Source organism: Haliaeetus albicilla, chromosome 11 (genome assembly GCF_947461875.1).
Source record: "Haliaeetus albicilla chromosome 11, bHalAlb1.1, whole genome shotgun sequence".
NCBI lineage: Eukaryota > Metazoa > Chordata > Aves > Accipitriformes > Accipitridae > Haliaeetus > Haliaeetus albicilla.
In genome coordinates this window covers 6,879,089-6,904,812 of record NC_091493.1, presented here as the reverse complement: position 1 = coordinate 6,904,812, position 25,724 = coordinate 6,879,089, and the positions used below count along the sequence as shown (strand labels likewise).

Below are 25,724 nucleotides of genomic sequence, written 5' to 3'. Positions count from 1 at the left end.
TGCGGCAATGGGTGCTTCTACCGCCACGCTTCATGACGGCGCTGGGTGCTTTCTTCCTCACAGAAACCCCACGCATCTACAGACCGGTGACCCGTGCCCCACGCAGCGCTAAATAAGAGCAAAAAAAAAAACCACAAAAGGGAGGTGGGAAGAAATCACGGTCGCGTGCCCTCCTGCAAGGGGCGCGGGGCCCTCCTCCCCCGGTTTAGCGGCCGTGCCCCCCCGCGGGCGCTACCTCTCCGCCTTTCAGAGGCCGCTCGCCCGGTCCCTCAGAGCTGCCCCCTCTGCCTCCCCTCAGCGGGGCACCGCACCCGCGGGCGGGAAGACGGCCGTTGGGGCGGCGCGAGGGCGGCCGTCGGAGGGGCGGGGCGGGGCCGGGAGCGGCGCCCGTTGCCCCGGCGACGCTGCCCGAAGTCTCGCGCGAGCCGCCGGCTCTCGCGAGCCGCCGCCCGGTGTGGGCCGGGCGGAAGCGGCCGCCGTGTTTACAACCCGCCGGGGCGGGGACGCGGCAGGAGCGGCGCCGGCCAACCGGACCGGGCGGTGGGGGCTCCGGTGGCACCGGTGAGCGGCGACCTAGGCCGCCTCCGCGCCCATGTGCCCGCAGCCCCCGCCGTCCATGGAAGTGATGGAGGGGCCCCTCAACCTGGTGAGTGCGCGGCCGCGGGGGGCGGGAGAGGGGAGCGGAGCGGAGCGTCCTGTCAGCCGGTCTCGGCTCTCGGCCGGCGGCGAGCGCCCGCGGCGGGAGAAGGGTGGCACCCCTCCCCTCTTACCGGGGGGTCACCGGACCGAGAAGCACGACCTGAACAGTAAATATGGCCCTCTTCCCCCCCCCCCCCCCCCCCCCCCCCAGCACCTGTTCAGGGCTTGTGCCAGGCCCTGCCGCGGCGGCACCGGGCCCTGGCCTGGCTGGAGGCGAGCGGGGCTGAGCGGCTGTCCGGGACTTGAGGCGGTTTCTGAGGCGGGGGGGGTGGGGCTGGGCTCGCCTCGCCTCGCCGCAGTCCGGCCCGGTGGCCGAGAGGCGGGGGAAGCGATGGCCGGGCCGGGCCGCGCTGCCCCACCGCTGTGGGGGAGCTGCTGCTGCAGGGCCCCGGCTCCGAGCCCGGGAGCAGCTGGGAGAAGGGACAACGCAGGGGTGCGGGTAGCGGCACGTTTACTTTGGGGCGGGCGGGGGGGAGGTAAGTCTGGCCTAAGTTGCAAAAACAAGGGACAGGGGAAGTTCTAGAAGGAAACGTTTAGGTGACACAGGCTGTATCTACGTGATTTCAAGGCGTTTGAGAGACTGGCCACGGCTCGCTACCGACTAGATGCTGCTTTTAATTTCAGAACGTGAAGTGCTTTAAAGTCTTAAATCAGTAATAACTCTGCTTAAACTAAATTTCTGAGGAACTTTAACTGAAACGCAGATGTCTGAAAAGTACATTTTCACAAAAGCTAATCAGATTTTACACAGCTTATATTGGTAGGTTTCCGTCACACAGACAAGACCTAGGGTCAAGAACAGTTAATGCTCTGCTGCCTTGTGGGTTTTATCGAAGCTGTATCCTGACTGTGCCTCAGATGCGGTGATACACAGAGCTTTCCCTTAGAAAACTAGCTTTGGTCCAGCAGTCCAATTAGCCAGGAGCAGCATACCAGGAATACAGCTGTAGTGCTTCCAGGAATGAGTTTGACCCAGAAATTGTTTAGGTATCGCCATGCAAACCTCAGAGACTTGTGTCAGTTTAGTTTTTAATCAAAGCTTATTTGCTCCAGCATGGTGGCAGCCTTGACAAACCCTTGCCTGCTCCATACAGAGTCAGTCGGCTATTTCTGGATGCTCTCTCTAGTTTCAGAAAGGCTTGTAAAATTGGCATTGCAGACCACCCATGGAATTAGGGCTGACAGCGTAGCAGGAAGATGGTTGATTTAGATCTGAACTGATGGTGCAGAACCACTCTGGGTATGTCTGCATCATGCCGTCTCAGACTTTTTACTTTGTATACTGGAAGCCTGACTGAAATAAGGAACAGCAGGAAGTAGAAAGCTCTTACAGCTTGTTGATATGATGGGTTTAAAGTCACACAACATGTAGCACGGTAATGCAGGAGGGATAAACTATAGCTATTTCACAGACACTGTAAAAATGCTTTTAAAAGTAGATCTAATGCATGAGCTTCTAAGGAAATAAATGATAATTGAATATTCACTAGTAAACAGCTGAAAGAAGCAACTTTGTGGCAGTGTAGATATCACCAGTTAGTAGTGTTTCTTACTGAGACTGTTTACTAAGGGTTGTAGGAGTGACAAGAATACGACTAAAGCCTGCTTGATGATCCTCTGACCATGACAGGAGTGTGCAGTTACCACACTTGTCTAGCACTGGGCTAACAAGATCAAGACACTTCTGCATAACAGATGATACAGGGAAAAAAAGTTGCTGTATAGAGTTTTGGACAGAAAATTATGAAGTTGCCTGTACATATGTTCCTGCTCCCTTTTAAGAATTATCCAGAAGTACAAAAACTTTTCTTGAAACTGCTGCACAATACAGTCATGGATCATCTTGTATAGAAAAATGACCTGTCTTTTCAGCTTGTGTGAAGCACCATGAAAACTCTTGACGACAAGAGCTTGAATGGGTACAGTATGATGGTTAGAACATGCCTACATTTTTACAAGGACATGAACAGGAGTAACTGGAGTTTTGCAAAGCTCTTCTATTCACAGTCCCTCTCTGCAGCTGAGTTTCAGATTAGCAACAACATTCAGGGAAGGTGCCAACCTCCAATATAAAAATGTTCATTTAAGTTTTTGATACTGTCCAGTGTCATGTACTTCACTTGCTTCTCCTATAAATGTCTTCTCTTACCTAAGTCTAGTTCCTGTGGGTTGGAAAAGCACAACTTTTTCCAAAGATGCCAAACTATCAGAGAGGAGTGTGAAAAAACCCAACCAAACAAAAACCCCCCTAAACGACAAAGTGGGTTTGGATACAGTAATCATTAGGCTTATTTATCTGCTATCAATGCCTTAAGTACAAGACATTTTCTTTCTTTCAGTATATCATGCCTTGCTAATTTTTGTGAAATTGATTTTTCTTTAGTTAAGGCTTTTTATTAGAATTTGCTATAGTTCTTGGATGTTGCTTTGTCTTGTAAAACTTGTTCATTAGTTGTATATTTGAGCATCTAGTCTTAGTTACTGGGAAGCATGGATTACAAAATCCTGAGTAGTTTTGCAGTACCCTAATGTCTCCATTTCTCTCTCAACATGCAGCACACCAGATGCACTTAATCACTTGTATTAGTGGCTTTCAGTTTCAGTTATTGTTTATGTATTTGACTATTTGCTTAGCCTTCCTAATTAGAGGTGGCACGCCATACCTTGTTGTATCCTGCTGACTTCAATTACATTCTTTTTCTACCTTCTGAAATATAAGTTTCCCTCACAATAATATTTTATCTTTATGCATCTGGGTCTTAATGCCTTAAACTATCAATGATATTTCTTTTTCTTAATAATATTTTGGTTTCTCTAATTCACTGATCTATTTCTGTAGATGGCACTAGACAAATACTGATTTGCTTTCCAGATCAGTTTAAAAAAATAAACATCTATAACTACAGTGGTTTTTGTTTAATGGAAGTTTTAATTGTTGACCTTCAGGTCTAATGACTTAAATAAGAAATGGATTTAACCTTTTAGAATTTGGGCTTCAAGTTCTTCAGACTTCCCTCCCCCCCTTTTTTTTTTTCCTTTAAAGTTATTCTTATCTTTTTGTATACCTTCTGTGCCATCGTGGCATGCTTAACAAACAATCATGGTGAGTCTAAGCCCATCTATCTTTCTTTCAACCTTTCTACGCCTTGTGCTACAATACTAACTGCAGATTTGATTTTTCCACTGAGCTGTCCTCAAGGTATTCATTGTATCCAGTGATACTTCAGTTTGGAACAAATTGAAACAACTTTTCTAAAACGAGTTGCCCTCCTCTGAGTTGTTAGAGCCATGGGAAAGTGTTTTGGGGCAGCTCTGATGATACTTGAGCATTCATTTTTGTTTCTTCCTCTTGCCCTTTTCCCTCATTCCCTCTCCCCCCTTAGTGTACTGTATGCCTCACAGATGAGAAACATCACCCAGTCTTGAAAGAATGGGTTAAAGCCCTGACCCATATGCTTTTACTAATAAGGAAGCCAGTTCTTCAGCCCTACAAAAAAAACATTTAGGTTGTGCTGTGGAACTTAAAACTGGTATGGACTAAGTGCAGTCCCTACACCTGCAGGCAACCACATAGTGGATATCTAGTCCAGCTGAACACTTGTTTCACACATAATCCAGTGCCATAAACTAAGACATCTCGACATTCTTTAACAGATTAAAACTTCTACTGCAAAAGCATGAAGATAAGTCTCATAAGAAAAGATGCTCTGTAAAAGAATGCAGTTAAGAGCTTCTCTGTGCTACCTACTGTAGGGGCAATTCCTACTGCTATCTGGTTTAGGCAAAGAATTCTGATCTTACATCCAGCAATAATTTTAACCTTAAGTATAGGAGCAAAAGGTATCAGTTAAGAAGCACAACAGCACACTGCTGACCATCAGAAGCTTGGAAGTAACACAGTAAAAATACAAGGCAAATGTTACCAACCTTAAGAAGAGACTAAAAAGGAAACTTGCTTGTTGAACAGAGTCCAACACCCAGGACTTCATAACTCTGCTGATTCTACTTTAATACCTCAGTATCTTCCTGTAGAATATTTGCTAAGGAGCCATACCACCTCTACCTTTTGTTCTTCCTACAGGGTAATAGCACTTTGTATCGTTTAATAAAATACAATCCAAAATCTGGTGATTATCTATTGCCTCTAAGTTTCTTGAAGTGTAAGGTACCCAGCTTGAAGAGCTGCTGTTTTGATGAAAAACGGAAAGCACGGATCAGTGGTTGGAGTGAGAATAACACAAAGTGTATATTGCAAGAACCTCATATAATGGCAGCTTTTAATATTAATGCTGTAAGCCATTGGTAGCAGCCATTCCAGTGCAAGACAATCAATGGTCTATTTTAAGAAATGGTTTAGAAGTGAGGTGAATAGTACATCCACATGAGGGCAAAATAACAAGCAGGATAAATATGCAATATGGAAGAGTAGGAGGAGAAAATAGAAAGCACCTATGAACGTTTACCAGACACCAAAGAATTTAAATCACATGGGCCAATATATTTGAGACTTGATGCCAGCCTTCACCTCTGTTACTTTGTTTGGAAAAACAGGAATATTATGTTAATCTACAGAAACGCCCACTGAATCCAGTTTGTTTTCTCTGATTTTTTTTTTATTTTTTTTTTTTAAATAAAGCTTAACCTGAAAGCTGCTATACTTGCTCTTCCAATCTAGAATGAAAAAACAGAGAGGTAGATGTGCTCAATGCTGAACTCAAACTAGAGAAAACAAGCTTTTAGGTAATAAAAGTTGAAGCATTGTTATATAAACGTGCCTAACAAAATCTCTTTTTACCACCATGGGAAGCCTTGTCTTGGTTTTCCCAGTAACAACATGATCTGTATGGGGCCATTCATTTCAGCTAAGGGAAATCTAAGGTATGAACCCACAGAGGCAGCAGCATATCTGAGTAAAGTGACTGGAGCTGCTAAGGTGGTGCATCAGATACTCAGCTGAACAGGCAGATCAGTAACAGCCTCCTTGGATAAACTCAACAATGTTGTATTCAGTCATATAACTACTATTAAAGCACAACAAAAAACTGTTCCATGTTGCACATATAACAGCTTGCAGCAGCTCCCAGTCAAGAACGTAATTAGCTAAGCTACAGGTGGTTGACAGAAACATTATTTCCTGACTGATATCTAGGCTGTTTGGGTACCTACCAGCAGTGCCTTTCTGCTGCGTCAGGCATCGTCAAGCTGTGCAGTTCAGCTCTGAGTAAGCGTGCCTAACAGTTTAAAGACCCAAATGAAGCCAGCTTATAGAGGCCTGGGAGGCAGCAGACTGAAGTCATGGCTGAAGCCTTTCTGCCCCACTTATTTGAAATTGTTGCTTCTTGAATAGTTTGTTTACTAGACCATTTGTTGTGATGATTCTGTTGTTCCGACTGAGGGGTAGCTCAATTGCTGTAACAGCTTAAGCCATGTGGTTTAGGGCTACATAGAGGAGCCCAGATTGGTTTTGTTTATTAGCAGGGCAGTGGAACTGTTCTCATTTAGCTTATAACCTCCAGTTAGCAAGACTTGTGTAGTACCACCTGCAGCACTATATATGGAGACAAGAAAAGCATTACCAAGGCAGCTGAGAACTGTAGGTATACAAAATGGCTCTGACAAGCAAGTTGAAGCATTTACTGCTTTTATCATACTAAATGGGTGAAAGGAAAGAGAATGAGGTTGATTTGACCATGCAATAGGTAAAAGGATACCATGACTTAATGAAGTTGCAGGTGATCAGGGAAAGAGCTGCAGTTATGCCTGTATGGGGTTTTGAAGACTCCACCTAACCTGAACAGTGTGAATGTGAGTTGGTTTAATTCCAGATGTCTTAATTGCATTTGCCTGGTGAAGAACTCAGACTAACCATTTTATCTTAAGTTTGCAATAGGTAGGAAACACATGCGTAGTCAGTTAGAGCTATTCAGTGAATTAATGTTGGTTGGCTAAACAACTGGTTGCTTGTCTGCCCATATATTTAAATTCTAATACTGTTGCTTACAAGCGAGTTGAACTTCAACATCTTTACAGTTCAATACAAAGTGACTGAGAAGTCTATTAATATTGAGAATACATTCTCATGAGAGTTTCACATACTTGTTTTGCTCTATAGTCACACTAACCTGTAATTTACAGTTGAGTCATTGTTCTGTCAACCTTGCTAAGTACAGGCTTTCAAAGACAGAAAATTGAGCTAACATGTGGCTAGTGGTCTTGGCTGAGCAGCCACAACGGCTTCTGCCATTTTTTGTTTCTCCTTCAGTCAACTCTATCTTTCTCTACAGAATACAAGGAGTACTTTTAAGGGGGGTTGCTTCTGTTCATAAAGCTACACATTACCATTTCTTTAAGTTTAGTGGCAAATATATTCCCATTATTTAACATAAGTTACAGTACAACTCTTTATTATTTTTGGTTTTAGTGTAACTGCCTGTAAATACAAGCATTTTCCATAGTCACCCTGAGTTTCATTCATCAAGATTGCACTTTTTCTTTTCTAATAAAAAAAATCGATAGCCAGAGCTAATTCTTGGACCTTTCAGGTCAAGTTTTCCACTTGTGTTCTCTCTTCATTCCATTTTTCAATGCATATGCAGGCATAAGCATTCAAACCTTCTCAAGTTCACTATTTCCTGGTAAGAATAGGTTTGAAAGTTTGTGGGGTGGGGGGAACAATGGTGCACCACCTCATCCTCCCCTTTGTGGCCTGCTGCTGTAAACATCCGTGTGGAAGATACTTAGCACTCTTTTGTACAACATGGAAGCAATGCAATGTGCACTTTCTGACGCTTCCTTTTTCCAAAATACATTCTTAGAAAAACAGCCCTGTGTTCTTAAGGAAACAAATCCCCAAATAGATCCCTCATCTCTCAAAAAAATACCTTCCTCTTTGCTTTCAGCAGTAAGAGAGCATAGGCATTGATCCTTTCTGGCAAAGATAACTGGTATCCACAGTCCATAGGATGAAACAGATGATGTTAGCAGCAAACAGTGGTTTCACTTAAAACATATACAAACTGTTATACTAGAACTTCTTTGCATTTAGCTATCCTCAGGCGCCATCATTTAAGCAGCTGGGTTTTACTGCCTTCATTTATAAGTAAGTAAGGTGCTGTAATCTGTGCTTCATAGTCATATAATATATCACTTTCTAGAGAGTCCCTTACAACGAACAAAGGCAGCTGTAAAGCTTAACATCTTGAGCAAGGCTTTGTCCAGGGAAGAGCTGTTCCCATTAGGGGAACAAAGAAAAACAAAACATACACAAGACTATCTGTCTCAGCTACAGGCGGACTGTTGCAAATTACTGCTCTTAGGAGAGAGTAGTATACTTACCCTATTTGAAAATAAGTAGTACTACACCTACCTTTTAAAAATATTGTAGGATCGAGCAGTTTTTTTCCTATTACTCTCCTTCCTATAACAGCTAGCCATCAACTGGAATTATATGGGAAAAGCAGTAGCTTCCCCCCCACCCCCAAGTGATCCTAAGCTAGGATCATATGGCGGGAATCCTTTAAATTGAAAGAAAACTAGCACTTTTATTTTTTAGTTTGAGGGAATGGTAAGAAATCTAGCAAGTAGGCCTTATGGCTTCATTTCTCCTGGCCTGCAGACACATCATCGTCTAGTTTGTATTGGGGAAAAAAGAAGTTGAATGTTAACTTCGGGGCTGCTAAAAAAAAAAAAGCTCTAAGTAAAAAGGAGGCCTGCATTGCCATTTTAGAGGGTTGATTGATTATTTTTTTATTCTGTTGCTCAGAGATTACATAGGCAATGATTTGGGCTAGCTGGGTGGAAAATCAAATACGAACATTTCTCTGGAACAGCAGTAAAAACTTACAAATGCAAGTATCACCCCTTAACATCTCAGCTACAGTTAGAAAGTTTGAGGAAAGCTGTCTAGCTTACCCGCTTCTGTAGTTGATCCATGGTGGTTTAAGTGACACAATAAGGCATGCACAAATTCTGTAAGAACCAAATATGTTGGAACCAGGTGAGGAAGCTTTTTAGCTTGGTCATCCTTCACTCATACCTGCTTCCTCTTATTAGAGTCAAGTTGTTACACCTGTCCATTTGCCTACTGGGAATTCCTGCTCATCTGGATTGGGAGGGACATCTGGAAGTAGTTGTCGACCTGCTTCCCCCTTCAATTCCATAGCTTGTTAATAAATTATAATTGTTCTTACACCACATCCTACATTTATTTCCAGCACTGCAACTGGAAGAGGAAAGAGAAATCAGATATATAAACCCACCACAGTTATGTGGCAGCTCTTTCTGTAATCATCACAGCAGCAGGACCAAAGTCAAAGCAGTCCTGCTTGAATCTGTTGGGAACCAACATAGCAGCTCGAGAATTGTTGGTATAAACACCTTCCCCTAGTGTGACATCAGACCAGGCATAAATTTGAGAGTCATTTTTTTCACTTTATGATATAGGACCAATTCTTCTATTGCCAGTTTTATAATGGGATACAGGCCTCTCTGAGTTCAAAATAGATTTGCTAACAATGGTTGGATACTGTGTGGCTAAGTGTAACTGAGCACTAAGAATAAACCAGCAGACTAGACAAGATGTAGAAGCTTATCCATGATACATGGCTATCAAACATCCAAGTACTTCTGTTGCAGCTTCATCACTTGCTGCTAGGAAACAGCACCACTAGTTTCTGCAAACTGCTGGTGATGAATAATCTACCATGAAAATGGGAGAAATTCCTTGGTCCTTCCATAATCAACTAAGTGGAACAAACACTTGCAGGGTGGAATAAATGAGCAAATATTTCCTTGTCAAGCTGGCAGGAAAACATACAAAATGAGGAATTCCTCCCCCATGACTGACTACAAAACACCTAGTTTTCTCACACAAGGCTGTGCTGAAACTGGTTTTTCTCTGCCACCCTTCCTGTTGTTTCCACTGGGGAAGTCTGTTGCTCTGCATCAGAGTAAGATGGCCTGACATCTATATATTTTGATGTAACAGCAAGAAAGGCATTTTGAGTTTGTAATCAGAGGCTCCTAGCTTTTCTTTTTGCTAGCATCTCTGGACTGTTGTTTTCCTAATTTGATTCACAGTCTAGACCAACTTCTTCAGACTCCCTTCAGCTTCACTGGGAGTTGAGAATGGAAATAATTTAATTGCTCAATCAAATAACAAATGACTGTCCTCAAATGTTCTGCACGTGCTTAAGTGATTTGAGTAAGATCATGCTCCAGTAGTTTAAAACATATGAAAATAACCTTTGAAAACCACCAGACTCAAATTCTTGTATGTAAAAACTAATAAATGGAACCAGGCCCTGGCTTGTTAAATTACTTTCTTAGCTCTTCTGTCTCCAGCTACCCTGTTTCCTCTTTCCCTGGTTTTGCAAGGAGCTAGCTCAGGTGTTTTCATGTCCATGACATAGCTAATTTGTAACTGGATGAGCTGCTATGAATAACCGAGGAGATGGCTCTATATGAGCTGATACTGTTTGTTCATTCCCGTGGGAAATAAGTTTATCTTTCTGGCATATGTCATTTGTAGGAGTCCATAGAAAAAGGCCATAAAATAGATGATTTTCCAATAGAAAAATGCTTCCTCTTCTGAGATTATTTAACCTCAGGGCAGAAGAAACAGGGAATGCTGACAATGCTCTGAGGATTGAATGAAGGTAAGAAAGAAGAATATAACCGAAATATTTGTTGTGAAGAATCAAGGAGCTGTGGTGGGTTTTTGTTTAAGAACAGTCGCACATTAGCATAGGAAATCAGTTTTAGAAAAGCCAAATGTCTAAACGCAGTGATATAACTGCTAGGGATTGCTTAAGAACAGTTGTTGCCCAAAAGAGTGTTTTCTATAGAAGTCATTCTCTTCTGTGGTGTTAGAGCTGCTAAAATTCCGGTAGAAAATTGAACTTACTGTAACACTGTAGGTGATAAGTCAATCTGGGGGACAAAGATGACAAAGAAATTGACCTGCATTTTGGAACTTATTTTTTAAATGGATGTTAGTATAAGTATTGTGTTAGTCCTGATAGAATCATGCTACTGTCCTGCCTGGATTATCTGACCTTTGACGCTTCTACCAAGACTGCAAGAGACAGACAAAAGTGTAATTCCATAAGACCTGTAGGGAGCCACCTGTTCTAACATCTTAGGATATGGACAAATGCGCTCATTTTTATGTTGATCCTGGAACATGCCGAAAGTGAGTCGGTGACTTATATTCACCAAACATCTGAAGTCTGTTTTATGCCTTTATTTGGGTGAACAGAGGGAATAGGGAATTTGTGTGGGTCAGAGAGAGAATTACAGAGACAAATTTCAGGCTTTCAGCTCTGTTTACCCTACAGGTTCAGTCAGCATGGATTTGGTAAAGGCTTTCTTGAGAAACAGTACTCTTAAACAAAGAAACAGGCAAACACTTTCTTCAGATTCATAAGTGCCTTGTGTTGTTTCACAGAGTCAGTGCCCAGTATCTGATGTCTGTTTACTTCAAACTCAACATGTAGTAAAGCTGTCATGAATAGTCTGTGTCACTGACAGTCTTGCCAGTTAGTGATTGTAGCCTTTCATATTAAACAGCTTGTCTTGGAGGAAGGACCATAAAATTCATTGTAGTAATGACAAAAAGACTTGCTTTCATGAATGTTGCAGTGCTGGTTATGCAATACTGTTCCTCCTTGAGCATATGCAAGTACTTGCATCAATTGCTTGCTTTCAGCAACATCCCTAGTCTACCTTAGTGGTTTACATTAGTGGCTTACAAATACTCATATAGACTTAACTGTTGTACAGCAACAATGTGACTTTGATATCTTTAACTATGGCTATGCTGCTTCCATTAATTGGTGTAAGCTGCAAACAAAAAAACCCAAAGATCTTTTGCAATTTCTTCACCCGAGGCAAAGTCTCTTGGGCATGGGGCAGCAGAAAATGTCAAACCAGCTGTAAGCTGTAACATAACTCAAATATCTTGCATTCTGCCAGGTGAATTGGTCCTAAATACTTAGAGCTTCTCATAACTTCTTATGGACTACTGGTCTTTTTACATGACTACAGTAAATGCCTGCCTACGAAGGAGAACATGTACTTTCTGAGGAACAGCTTCAAAAGGATTTTGTTGTGTACACACTGTCTTTGTTGCATTAACAAACTTCAGTTCTTACCTGTACAGTACAGATTCTTGTAAGGTAGTATTAAAAAAGAAATCAAATTATAAAGCTTGGAAGGGGGTGGGAGATCTGAGCCTAAAAGCCTGACAACTGGAATCAGTACAGGTTTCATAGATGTACTGATTGCTTTTAAAACAGGTATAGCTATTTGTCGGTTAACCCTCCTTGATGTAATGCTCTTTTTTATTTTAAGGCTCACCAGCAGAGCAGAAAAGCAGACCGTTTGCTGGCAGCAGGGAAATATGAAGAAGCAATTTCTTGTCACAAAAAAGCTGCTGGTGAGTAGGTATTTCTCACATTCCAGCTCTTAAAATCAGCTTCTAGATCTGCATGCTTTGTGTAAGTAGAATATCTAGCTACTTGCAACATCTTTATTCTTAAAATGTGAATTTTCCAGTCCAGATCAAGCACCCTCTTAGAAACTTTTTTTCCTAATAAGAGCAGCTAAAGTCAGACATTTCCAAAGTTGTTTTGATTGGGGGTGGTTATCACTGTGAAGGCAGTTCTTGACTCAAGATGAAGCTGACACCTTGTGTCATGCACAAACTGCAGTTGGGAACCTGCTGTAAGCCAGTTTCACTTTACACTTTGTATTTTCTTCACTGCTTTCATAGCTGAAGTCACTTGCTTTCTCTGTTGATAAAGGAAATACTTAGACAAATGTTTGCTTGCAGAAGTTTACTTACTTCCCTTTCCTAATGCCTGAATCAAGACAGCTAAGAACAACTGATGAGCTCAGCTTTCCCAGAACTCAAGCAAAACAGCAGATTGCATCGCAGGCCTTGAGGCTGCGATTGACAGCCTCTCCTAAGTGAGACTTTGTGTATTTACCTGTCTATTTAACTACTGATGCTTAATTATTTGTGTTGGAGTCCATCAGCTGTCTGACAGTGTGGCAACTGCTTGGCAGAAGAAGAAAGAGAAGGTCTTAATTGGTGCAACAAGTAGGACATTTCCAGTGACAGGGCTTGTGTGGAAAAAAAATAAGTGACTACTCCAAACATTGTAACCTAGATACCAGGCGTTGTCACTTTCCATTCATAAATACTAGAAAACCCCATAAAATGAGAAACTGATAGTTTCTTTGGTATTTATGAACACTCAGAGCAATGAGGGATAGCACTTGCATTCTCATGTGCAGACTTTTCGTTTTGGTTTCCTTCACTTCACATACCAAGACAAAACCCAGGAATACATTGAAAGTTTCTTGCTTTTCTTCATTTGATGATTCTATGCCATTATCTTACATCCTTCTGAATTTGGTTAAGAATTTCTCACACCGTGTCATTTTCAGCACTAGCAAGATATGCTCAAAGTCTAAAGGGCTGCTCTAACTCTAAGCCAGCACGTTTTGTGGTTTGGAGGGGAAGATGGTGAAAAAAGTGGGAAACGATGGCTATACCTCTTCATCAAGAATATAATTAAAAAGCATTACTTCATAATACTGGTGTGCCATGGGCGAGCGGATTTTACTTACCACATTTTGTCTTAAAATGCTTGTAAGTTAAAAGTCTGGTCCTTAGCTGTGTTTCTTCCCTTCACGGGAAAGTTATTCTTCTGGGACTTTCTGGAAATGGCTGCTGTCCTCCTCTGAAAAACAAATTGGAACAACCTGAGCCAACAAGATGCCGTGGGAAGGGTGTAGCGTGTATTACATGATGTTACAGTAATTTTTTCAGACAGCAGGTGTTTCCAGCCACTGTAACTTGGTAAATACTCTGCCTCTGGACTGCTGCTTTTATGTGGGGATTCAGAATACAGGAGGTCTGAAGCCTTTTCTTAGCTTTTATGGAAACATTCAGGTTTTGTAACCCTGTCCTAAGTGTTTATCAATTTTTTCTTCTGCAGCATACCTTACAGATGCTATGAAGCTGACCCAGTCAGAGCAGGTGAGACCAAAGTGCAGCAGATGCCAAAATCAGTCATAGCTCTGTTGTGTGCCTGTGTGTCATATTGTGCCCTAACTGATCATACCCCTCTTGGCTGTTAGCCTCTGCATAGTTTTCTGAACCCATGGCAACTGCACCAGGAGTTTTAGAAGTGCAGTGATGCTAGTCTTCCATAAGAGTTTTTCCAAGTTTATGGGGAGCAGGGACAGGAGAACTACTAACCTATCCAAGGGTTCTCCAACAATGGTTTTTAGTCTGCAAGGCATTTTCAAGTAGGTAATAAAACTAGTTTCATATTTAACTTTTGCTGTGAGACACTTAGGCTGTTTTCCTGAGACACAAAGCTGAGCATCTTGTCTACAGTCTGTAATTTTAGTTTTATTCATCCTCACTGTGGGATCTCCAGAACAGCAGCCTTACACCTTTCCTTATTCATTGCACAAATCTATCTTTGAATGTAGTAGTGTAGTCTGCTCAGCACTTTTGTAGCAGCAGGCTTTGAATTTAGCCAATATTATCAAAGCAAATAAGCCTTGGAGATCGGACATCTGTCTTTCCTCCAAAGGGTCATTCTTGTAGAAAAATGGTAGCCTCTTACCCAGGTGGTTCCTGTGAGTTACTAACCACCATGTCATCTCCTTCATTAAATATGGCTGAATCATTTGGGACCATATCTGGCCTTGGAGCACTTTTCTGCTTAGTGTTGGGTGTTATTAATATGTCTACACATCACAGAAGCATACAGATAGTTTGTATTATTTAGCTAAAGTGTGGCTGTGCGTATCAAGTGAATTTCTTCCTTCTTGGTGTTGGTCATAGGTAAGTCAAACTCCTAGTGCCTCCACTCAGAGGTATTGTAGCCTGGTCAGCGACTTAAAAACAAAACACAAACAAACAGACCAAATGTTAACTCACTCCTTCACAATACCAGTAGTTATGCTAAATTTGGGTGACATATCTGAATCTGTTGCATTGTACAAACAGAGAGCACTTCTTGTTGGATTTAGTATCTGAATTAACAAAAGCTCCTCCCCCTCCCTCGGGGATGCTGTGATGCTGTTTATGTAAATATTTACATGCATGTAACTTTACTTGTGTGAATATTCAGGTGGGATTAGGGATCACCTATTAAATTGTTTAATCTTGTTCTTACTCAGGCTCAGCTATCACTGGAATTACAAAGGGATAGTCACATGAAACAGTTACTGCTCATCCAGGAGAGGTGGAAAAGGGCAAAGAGGGAGGAAAAGCTGAAAGCCCAGCAGAATGCTGACAAGGAAATAGCCGCACATCTTCAGACTTCTTATAAGCCATCTGCTGAAGACTCTGATGATCAAAATGTATTGGTTCCTGTCACTCAGAAATACAGCCCTTCCACAGAGAAACATCCACAGGATATTCAGGGTGTCTTTGACAGAGACCCGGATACACTATTATTTCTGCTTCAGAAAAAAAAGGAGCCGGTGGAAGCATGTATTGGGAGTAAAGCTCCAAAAGATGACAAAACTATAATAGAAGAGCAGGCAACCAAAATTGCAGATTTGAAAAGGCACATAGAATTTCTTGTAGCTGAAAATGAGAGATTGAGGAGAGAGAATAAGCAGTTAAAAGCAGAAAGAGCTAGACTCCAAATATCTCCAGTAGACAAGGAGTTGGATGTAGATGCTGACTTTGTTGAGAAGTCAGAATTGTGGAGTCTGCAGCAACACTCAGAAACTACTTCTGCTGCTGCAACTTGGCAGAAGTTTGCAACAACTGCTGGGAAGGCAAAGGACATTCCAATACCCAACCTTCCCCCCCTGGACATCCCGTCCCCTGAACTCCCTCTGCTGGAACTCTCCGAAGATATACTGAAAGGACTGATGAATAGTTAAAAACCAGGAAAAGTGCTCAATGTAGTTACCCAAACTTAAGAAAAGGGAAAACCACCAGGACAATGGTGATCTGAGGGCAGAAACATCTAACACAATCCTACTGTTGGAGAAAAGGCATTAAAGCAACTTTGTTACTGTGAAATACACATCATATCTGATCTACTTCATAAAAGTTAAAGGTACCATATTCGGTATAAGATGGCAAACTCTTTAGTCTTTCTCCCGATGTTTCAAACCAAATAACTGCCTGGAGAATGTTTCAAGTAACACAATCCTTCAGGGTTTTAAAGTATGCTATATGTAATAGTTATCTATAATGCCATAAATGATGGTGCAGAACCTAACTGTTATGGTTGCCAGTTGGCTGCCACTTCATACTGAAAAATGCTTTCTAGCATGAATTTAAACTGTGCATTTCATTATGCATAACTTCGTTAATTCAGATACAGTGCAATTTATACACCTCCCAGATGGATTTATGTGCCACGCTCTATACTCCTGACCATGTTAACCTCAAGTCAGGAGAGATTTTAATTTCCATTCTATGAAGGAACCAACTTCTTAGTTCTGTTGACGAGTTTTTTTGGGTTACCTGTTTACATAACTAATCAGGGTGCATCAAATCTAGCTATTGGTTTCTGTATAAAGTGATATTGTTTAAAAAAGAAAAATCTATACTTAAGGAAAAATACCGTTTTTGTTTTCAGTGATGCATGAATGGAAGTAATTCTAGCTGGCAGTATTTGATTGAAAAAGAAATTGTTTACAGCTTAACCTGATTCAAAAAGGATATGAAAATAAAAACCAAGGTGTTCTGACACTAAGTGTGTGTTAAATCTCTACAAATGTTGCAGAGTACAAAAAACATTAAGATTTATACGAACAGTGTTAGTACACACATATAGCTGAACTTCTGTGTTCATCATCCAGCAAATACAGGAAAGCTGGGATGAATTCAGAGAGCCTTGCCTATACGTGAAGCGACTTGGCTAATAGCTGGCTTCTAACACCTACAGAGCACTGAAGTGTCAGAGGAAGCAGCACTCGAGTTTTGCTGGGGGACAGGCTACCCAGAGCTGAACGAACCGCACCGTGAGAGCTGTGCACACCCATTCAGGGCTTTGGTTTCTGAGGAGGGTGGTGCAGCCCTCCTCTCACACTCAGCCGCTTTCAGCGTGGGTCAGCCCGCACCCTGCCCCAGAGCATTAGCCAGCCCTACCCCTACACCAGAGTGTTACCTGCACCCAGGCTTTCCCGGGGGTGGGTATTGCAACGTGTAGTGGAGGCATTATTAACTTTAGCTGTTACTGATTAATGAAAAGCATTAAATGTTGCAAGCTACCCCATTTTAAGTTATTCTTGTGGTGTTACAAGATAAGCTTGCTGTCTAAGGGTACGTTTTTCTTCCAGAATAGGCTTGGAAGCGCAGCAAGAACACCTTAGTGCTGTGCAAATTCTCCTCTTACCTCTGTATACCTGATGTCTCCTGTGCTTGCTTGAAGGAGAGTAGGGACTGAAGGCTAGAAAAAGCCTATGGAAACAAAGGTAAGACAAGTTCATTAGAGGAGGTCCCTTGTGCTGAATCGTAGCAGGAAACTAAACTTGCTGGGGGGAAAAAAAGCTTTTTTTTAGTTGGAGCAGTTTAGCACATGGCCCCACAGAACAGCTGTGATGAAGTAACAGGTTCCAGGTCAGCCCCAGCTCGCTGCTGCCACAAAAGGGCAAGTTACATTCTCCACTGTCACCTGCTTGGCTGGCTGTTACAGGTAACAAGGCAGGGGAGCACAGTGTTTCTATTCATGTAAGTAAAGCAAAGAAAATGGTATGTGCTAACAAGAAGGAAATAAAATTGTTTAAGCACCTATCATCTCATGTTATTGCCAGGGCTGATAGCCCAGGGCTCTGAGCTACAGACAGACATTTCAGCTGCCTCTGCAAACAGCAGCTATAGGAGAAGAAAACAATTTTTAGCCTGAATACCTCTGCTGAAGAGTCAGGATTCTTCAGAGGAGGGGTAGGGGAATTGCAAGTTCCATCTTCTGTTTTTAAGACTAAACTTCATATATAGCTACATAAACAAAACACCAGATCCGAAGGAAGCTGCTTCTCTGTAGGAAGATAGCCAAGTAGGGGCAAAACCCCATGCTGCTACTTTTGAAATTGTTGTTAAAACTTTTCTCTCTCCTGCAATGCAAACGTTTGTTTGTTCTTGCGGTCTGCCTACTCAACACATGACTGCTGCTGAAATAAAACTCCAGGCAGCATGGCTTAGCACGAGAGTTTTCCGCTCCTGAGTGTTGCAGAAAGGAGAATGGATGGGTACAACAATCCCTTTAATGGGGCAGGAGCACTGAGCCGCAGTATAAACACTGCTAGTGTTACTGCTAGCATTACACAAGTTCCATGAAGGTGATCTGGAAAGCTGAGTATTTCTGTGTAAGACAGAGACCGTCCCAGAGCTGGAGCAGGCGATACTAGTAAAGAGTCAGACCATGGCCTAGTGAACAACCCAGGCGCTCCTGCTGAAAGGAGAGCCCTAGCACCGCCAGCCTCTTCTTTCCCTCCCTTCCACGCAGCAGGTCAGCCAGCCACGAAGCCTACGGAAAGACAGGCTTTCAGCAGCAGCACAGGACATTTATAAAACATCCTACAGCTGAGAATCCATTGAATAATGACTTTTTCTTATAAAATTCTTTATGTTCCAGGAAAAGAGCTAAGTGTATGAAATAAGATGAAATATTTTCATTTTTCTGAGTAAGGAATTCTTCAGTCTGAATTCAGAGCTAAGCAATTAGTCCATTTAAAGAATGAAGAGTTGTCTAGAGAATAATCGCACTAGTGGACAAGTTTTACAGACATGTAGTGGCAAGTCTAAGGAAATCCTTCTGCAATGTCTGCCAGCAACCGGTTTATGCCCCAGCAATTTAAAGCAGTTTTAGCTGGTTATTGCCTTCCAGCTTGTTTGCGTTCCGGCGCGGTGAGATGATGAAAGGGAACACCCGGTTTTCCTTCCCTAGCACCTCTGGCTCGGCTGGCCGTGCAGTTTACGCACGTTTCCACGCTCCCTTCCTCCCACCGACAGCTGTTTTGGGTTTTGGTTTGGTTTTCCCCCCTTTCCCCCGCCGCCTGCTGCAGGAGACGGGGGGCCGGGCGGCCGCTCTCCGCGCGTTCGGCTGCCGCCGGCCGCCCCCTGGTGGAAGCCCGGCGCATTGCTCGGCTCCTGCTGGACGGCGGAGCCCCGCTCTTCCTCCGGCGGGGTCCTGTTCTTGGCCGCCAGCCGTCCTGCTGACGGGCTTATTGCCCTTTCAAGGATAACGAAAAGGTGCGGTGGGGAAATGCTGTGAGGAGAGGAAGGCATTTTGCGTGGACTACAGCAGCAACGACGAAGTGGGAAGTTATTGGCAGCCACGGGGCCTGTAACGGAAGACTGGCGCGGCACGTGGAAAGATGCCCATGGGTGGCAAGTCTGAGCTGTATTGTTCTGTACTGGACAGAACTAAAGACTTCTGTGGTCCATTATTTCAAAGCATCGCACCAAGAACCAATTTTAAACCTGTGTCCAGACACTGACTTCTGTTCGTAGACTTCGCTTTACCACAGAAACCACTCTTGTCTTGGAACATGGAAATATTATCCCTGTTGAACACAGCCAACATACGCTTTGTAGAAAGAAATTGTAATTACCCAAACTCTGGCTGTATCTCCACAGAAGGAGAAACCGAAGAAAGGCAACTGGGAAGCAATTTGGAGTCTCTTGAGAATAAAATCTGCAGACCACATCGCCCCAGTTGCTATTTACAATGACAGTGAAAACCAAAATATATAAGTGTTGGGTTTTACATTCTGGTTTTATATAAGGGAAAAGAGGATCTTGTGACCTCTTCTTCTGAGAGCATTTCTGTTTTCAGGAACACTGGCCTTGAACTCTTCCCTACTCTCCTGTCTGCAGCAGCTCCTTAGCCATCTGCAGTTCCTGTTGACCTGCTTTCAGTGGTACGGACTACACCTCAATCTAAGTCTCCCTTTCTCACAAAAGGTTGGACCAGATGGTCTTTCGAGGTCCCTTCCAACCTGGGCTGTTCTGTGGTTCTACGAAAGCAGGCTTGCTATTAAAATAGATGGAGAAAAGCAAGTACAGCCACAACAGCTGATAAAATCCCTTACTGAATTGGACTAAAAATACAGTAGAAAACAAAGTCAATCAAACTGTTCAAAAGGAATCAGAGTGGTCATGTGGCTGCCACAAATCAGATATAGGCTGGACAGCATTTGCCAGACCTTTGTGCCTCAGCATGTGGCCTGTGGAGTTCAACTGTATAAAAAGAAGCTCATTGCTCCCTAAAGACTCAGAGCTATAGCCATCTTTTCCTCCACCTCCTTTCTCTCCCATGTTTGTTTTACCAGAAGTAACTTAAACTTACCCAGGCTTTTTGCCTTGTAATCGTCTGAAGTGTTCCCTTGGGCCCATTTGCTGCAGGAGTTAAGGTATTATTGAGATCAAACAATATGAAATCCTTAGAGCTGTGAAAATACAGGATTTCCTGCCTCAGAGCTACTAAACCCTGCTCTTTAATTCCACTAAGGAAGCACAGAGCTACGATAAAACCACATGCCCAGGGACTGGAAAAAGAAACAGGCATCTGCGTCAAAAGTATATTGCATTGGTATGGTTGGAAGGTACCAGAACCATGTGCTTTGAAGCATAACAGTAAAAATCCTTCAGCCTACCGCTTGGCTTTAGAAAGGCCCATGTTTAAAATGCAACTGTTTGCATGCAACACATCAGGTAAAACATGTCTTCAATTTGCTGTGAGGCAAGATTTTCCTACCAGCTATATATAGCTCATAACTTCCTTTTCAAAACCTACGAGAACAAATGAGAAAAGTAGAGAGGTCAGTTTGTGTGTGTGCTGCTAAGGCTACAGATGCCTTAAACTCTGCTCCTTGGTCAGAGTTTCCTAGGCTGCCCTGCTGAGACGGAAAGAAAGGGACGTGGCAGTGGACGCTGCATCAGAGGAGCCCCCACGCCACTGAGTGCTCTCCTGCCCTCCTGGGGCACACGTATCATGGGAACACAAAGGCGGAGAAGGAAAAGTGGCACTCCTGCTAACAAAGCGCAAGTCAAAAGGTAGAAAGCAGGAGCACAGTGGAGAGCTGACATTGTTTGAGGCAGAGCTGGGGGTTGGGAGGGGAAGGCACAGCAAAGCCTTGGTCTGGGAGTCTCAACAGGGAGAGGCAGCTCCTCCGGCACGGATGTGGGGGAGAGCACAAACATCCTGCTCAGAAAAGCAGCAGAACAGGGCGATGGTGGCTGTGGAAGGAGGAAGGAAGGGAAATTCCCAGTTATGGGTGCAGGGCGGGGAAGGCTGTCAGATGTGAGAGCAGGAGAGGGCTTGACAGGATGTCACGGGAGAGGGTACGAACAAAATTACCACCTACCGAAAAGGTCAGAGAGCATGAGAACGTAGTGCTGATCAGATGGGGGTTGGGTTTACACATGGAGATCTGAGCAATTTCCGTGAAGCTGGAAGAGCAGAATAAATAGATTTTAAAATCAGATTGTTATAAGCCCCTAACGTCTGACCTGCGTTAACGGGGACCACGGTTTCACTGCCAGCAGTTCCAGCAATCCAGTAACTTCTGTTTCAGCTAAACTATATATATACAGCCATCCATCCATGCCGAAATACTTCAGGTCATAGCAGCCCCGCTTTATTCTTTGCTAATTACTTACTCTTCGTTAGTTATTTCTGCAGTTACAATAGGAATAAAATTGCTGTTGTCATTTACTGTACAGCAGTGCAGTGGAAGGAGATTGATGGTAAGGAGCTGGAAAGGGCTGAGGGAGGGAGGGGGGTGTGGAGAGCCAGGCTTGCAGGTCTGCTGACTTTGAGAAGTGAGCTTTCAAGGGACAGAAAAACAGTCAAGAGTTTCATGGGGAGCACAGCAGATGGAGACAGCTCTTGGTCTCAATAGGAAAGTGGCTAAAGATGACACAGTACTTCAAATTCTTGTTCTAGGAGCTGACAGTATTCCTTTCTGCACTCAGACAGCTTCAGCTGATCTCATCAAATACTTTGGGCTGTATTAAAACAGTTGAGATCGTAGACTAGAAAACCTCCTACAGAGTCTTTAGGAAAGGAAAAACGTGCCCGGTAACGCCTCGCAGAACATGGAAATGGTCAAGAGAGAAAAGCTAACCTGAAAACAAAACACCTCCCCACAGGCCCCTCTTTAGTCTCAGTCACCATCTACAGAACTCTCAGGTCATACTGGCAGTGAGTGCAACACCAGCCCGACTTCTGGCTCCCATTTCCTTTAGGGGAGCAGGAAGCTTTGTGACCGAGCCAAGAATCTTTAAGATACTGAGTAAGCTGAATTTGGTACACCAAGTGCTTAAAAAAACCCAGAATTTTGGGCCTCTTTCAGTGGTACTTGGAATAGTTGTTACCTTTAACAACTTCTTGTGGTCTGCTAACGTATGCAGCGTGCGACTTGAGACTTTTCGAGTCGATGGCAGTAAATGCTTCATAGCACTCCCCATTGTGCTCTGCTTGTGCCATGTTGTCCTTGTTCACTTGCTTTTGGCTTCTTCCCCTCCCATTAGTTACTGGGAAACACTGTCATTGTTGCAGGCAGTTAACGAGGCCGTCCCATCTGCAAGTGCAGCGATTCTCAAAGCGATTTGCAAAATGCATCAAGTTACGTTTTTATGCATTGCAAATCCATCAGACATGACCACTAACCACAGAATTTTAAAACTATGCATCTGGTGTAACTACCGCATCAATTTACTACAGATAAACTCTACTAAACAAATCAAGTGGGTCGTTAAACTATAGTGAGTACAGTGAAATCCCATTTATGCAGTTCAAACTGATTTATCAATTTATCTTTGCTGTGAAAGCAGTGAAGATCTACTTACCCCAGTGACTGTGCAGCATGCCATGCAACACTGTGGCTTGAGCCCATCAGTTTTGCCTCTCCAAAATGAGACTTTGTCTTAAAATCCTGTCAATCTCTCAGGCTTTTCTTTGGGAGGATTCTTGCTGCTTCGCCATCCGTCTCACCCACACGTTTTTGCAGATTTAACAACTCTGTCACACACTTAAGGATTCATCAGCAAAGGGGGGGCAAGAAAAAGGTCACAAAGGAACAACTTTAATATTCACACCTGAAAACACAGATTAGCCTCTGCTCGGCAACTCCCTCAGTTACCACCTGTGGAGGCAACAACTTCTCCAACCTCACAGGCAGACGCAGGGATCCATCCCTGGGTCTGGAAGTGCTGCGGGGTGATGGGGGCAGCCGTCAGTGCCCCACAGGGGTACCAAAGGACGGTACCAAAGCTCAGACCACTGGGCAGTCACTGACAGTAAAGCACCTCAACACCTTTGAGAAGAGGCAGAGCAGGAAGCCCGAGGCTTTGGCCAGGATGGACGCAGCAGCTCAACACTTTCCGATAGAAACCCAGGGGAAAGCAACCCATTCCCTTCAACTACGACAGCCTAGCACGAGGAGCGAGCTGTGATGACGGCCATGGCCCAGGCCTGAACAACTGCTCTTTGTGTAGAAAAAAAACCAAGGCGGGGGCAAGCCATCTGCAGCAGGAATGCAAATTTCAGCAGCCTCAAGAAATTGCACAAATGTTAGAAGTACCTCACCAAAACTCAGTTCGGGGGGGCAAAATACTTAAGACTTGATTAAAATTCACTCATTTACATATCCTGAACTTTTAAAAAAAAAAAAAAAGGTACACACAACTTAAGTCCACTTGTCATTAAGCAAACATACATTGGCAGGTTTTGCATCTCAGCCAACGCTCCGGTTCTACGCTACACGCAGCATAAAGGAAGACACTGTGTGGAACCAGGTATGAAGTTGAGAATCGACTACCAAGCACGGCAACGTTAACCCCAAAGTATTTCTTTGCAGCTTCAAATAAATTCCAGGTTTTCAAGCCAACTAAATAAAGAACTTCACTTTTGGAACCAGAAATTGCTTTTGTGTTTCACTATTTCTTAATATAATTTACATGGGTTTTCTGTTGGTGGGGTTTTGGAGGTTTTTTTGGTGACCCAAAACCCGGCCAGACTTTGCCAGGCTGGGAGCAGTAACCAAGCTAGTTACTATCCCCTTTCGGACATGTCACAAGCTAGCTAACAGCTGCACCTAACATCTGCTATCAAATCTAAACATCTGAATAGTTTTAATAATTTAAATCCATGTACACTTTCACTTTTCAAACTAACTCCAAGAACCAGAATTCTGCTCAACTGTCTAACATTTATCATTATTAAATGAAAGCAGATACAAGTCTTAAAAAGCCAAGATGCTATAAAAAAATTGTTCCATAGAAACTTCTTTCCCCCTTCACCCAAAGCAAGTGTTGGATTATTAAAGACAGAACATAAGCGATGTTTAAATTGTTTTATTCTTAAGGAGAGGCTCTTTCTGGCTCAGCCATTTGAGCTGCGCTCCAGCACTGTCCCTGGCAGTTTTGTCTCAAACCCAGAGAGGGCAGAGTGGTGCACAGGAACCACGGCAGAACATTTCAAGCGTTACAATCGGAGATGCATTTGCCATTACTGCAAACGAACGAGCAAGTGAGCGAACCAATGACTCGGGCTGTCATGCGTGGGCCACAAACATAAAAAACGAACACAATGAGACAACGTTTGATAAAGTCATTTTAATGGAAAATGTAAAACCCCTTTCAACTTCAATGTACAAAGCATGTGTAACACTTGCACTTTTAACAAATTAAAGCAAGCCAATGTTTTAAAAAAATACATCATTGAATGTATATATGTATATATTTACATAGCATATTAAGTTTAATATTTAGCTTTAAAAGTTCACATAAATTTTACCAAAATGAGACAATTTTTAAATAAATTACACCTTTTGAAAACGTTTAATTGTACACTGAATAGCTTCAATAAAATACTGAAGTGTCTGTATTTAATATCTACTTTATATACTTTATATTTTACAAAGTTTACAATTATTTGGCAGTAATTTTCAGATTATGACATGACTGCTGTGCGGACTCAGCAAGATCCCAAATGCAGGCAATAGCTGGTGTTTGTGTCCTACTCTCACAGTAACTGTCTCAATGTAGTGAAAAATATCTGAATTATTTTAGCAAACTGTACAAGTCACATTTACATTTGATCAACAATATAGCATAGAATTTTGTGGTTTTTTTTCCAAAAATAAATACATCATCTTAAATCTTTGACATTTCACAAACTTCATGTACATTATAATACAGGACAGCCGAATGCTGCTTAATTGTTTGCGAGTCTAACATGTAATCACAGTGGCTGTGATATGAAGCTCTACCGTTGCAGTGTCATTAACAAGTAAATACGATGACTATGTTTTCTTGGCACTGATGGTTTGTGAAGCTTAAATTAGTGTGCATACTGTCCATATATTAGAAAAAATAACCTCCATGTTAACACAAAAAAGCAGAGCGCGCTCAGTTTTCATCCATATCTTCCATTTCACCTTCATGAATCTTCAAAGCTCTCACCATTTCTTTAACTGCATGATACAAGATATTTTTAACCTGCAAGAACATCAGACAGGTTTTAGTAAGGCCTATGACTAAGGAACTCTACAAAGTAACCACATTTAGGACTAAGCCCTAAGCCAGTGCAAAAGGAAACACCTTTTTACACATTTTAAAATGTAACGTGAAATAAATAAAGACAGCGACTCGAGGGAGAGTCATTTACACCCCTGGCATTCACGCTGCTGCTCATTGTTATTCTGTGTGAACAGCAGCGAGGAAGTAGCTCCACACACTGCTCCGCATTTCAATGAGCCTGAGCATGCCCTGCCTTCCCAACAGCTTCCAGAGCAGAATTCATTTCCTACCTGCAGTTTATCATCATAATTGATTTCTTCCTTTGACAGCCTCAGCTCCTGCGTTAAGTGAAATGACTGTACAAGATGTTCTGGAGACACAAAGTCTTCAGTTACTTGAACGCAGCTGTGAAAATTTTGCACCTATCCAAAATAACAAGAAGAGACTGATAATTAGTATTTTAAGGTTATTCTTTGGCAGAGACACCCAAGAAAAGAGTGGGCCT

General features: G+C 42.8%; 2 protein-coding genes across 12 annotated transcripts in view; one reads left to right on the top strand and one right to left on the bottom strand.

The window, feature by feature from the left end:
- Nucleotides 1-429: 429 nt before the first annotated feature.
- Nucleotides 430-16,445, top strand: NRBF2 (nuclear receptor binding factor 2). 4 transcript variants are annotated; one of them, XM_069795975.1, is made up of 5 exons: nucleotides 439-646; nucleotides 2,572-2,753; nucleotides 12,052-12,136; nucleotides 13,707-13,747; nucleotides 14,905-16,445. In XM_069795975.1, exons 4-5 carry the CDS (start codon nucleotides 13,724-13,726, stop codon nucleotides 15,619-15,621), a joined length of 741 nt encoding a protein of 246 aa, XP_069652076.1. In that variant the 5' UTR covers nucleotides 439-646; nucleotides 2,572-2,753; nucleotides 12,052-12,136; nucleotides 13,707-13,723; the 3' UTR covers nucleotides 15,622-16,445. The 4 variants fall into 4 exon arrangements, with proteins under 4 accessions (XP_069652074.1, XP_069652075.1, XP_069652076.1 ...); XM_069795973.1 differs by lacking the exon at nucleotides 13,707-13,747 and having other exon boundaries at nucleotides 430-646; XM_069795974.1 differs by lacking the exon at nucleotides 2,572-2,753 and having other exon boundaries at nucleotides 434-646.
- A 7,853-nt stretch (nucleotides 16,446-24,298) lies between these two features.
- The window catches only part of JMJD1C (jumonji domain containing 1C), a 177,750-nt gene continuing 176,324 nt past the window's right edge, over nucleotides 24,299-25,724 (bottom strand). For all 8 annotated transcript variants that reach the window (XM_069795964.1, XM_069795969.1, XM_069795965.1 and 5 more), the window contains 2 exons: nucleotides 25,510-25,641; nucleotides 24,299-25,198 (listed from right to left, as the gene is read on the bottom strand). In XM_069795964.1, coding sequence (XP_069652065.1) covers nucleotides 25,109-25,198; nucleotides 25,510-25,641 — 222 coding nt within the window. In that variant the 3' untranslated portion in view covers nucleotides 24,299-25,108. The remainder of the gene's footprint in view (nucleotides 25,199-25,509; nucleotides 25,642-25,724) is intronic.

Coding starts and splice junctions, on each gene's coding strand:
- NRBF2 (XM_069795973.1), top strand. CDS start 2,587: ATGAAAACTCTTGACGACAAGAGCTTGAATGGGTACAGTATGATGGTT. Junction 2,754..12,051: donor AGCAACAACATTCAGGGAAG/GTGCCAACCTCC, acceptor TTTTATTTTAAG/GCTCACCAGCAGAGCAGAAA. Junction 12,137..14,904: donor TTGTCACAAAAAAGCTGCTG/GTGAGTAGGTAT, acceptor GTTCTTACTCAG/GCTCAGCTATCACTGGAATT.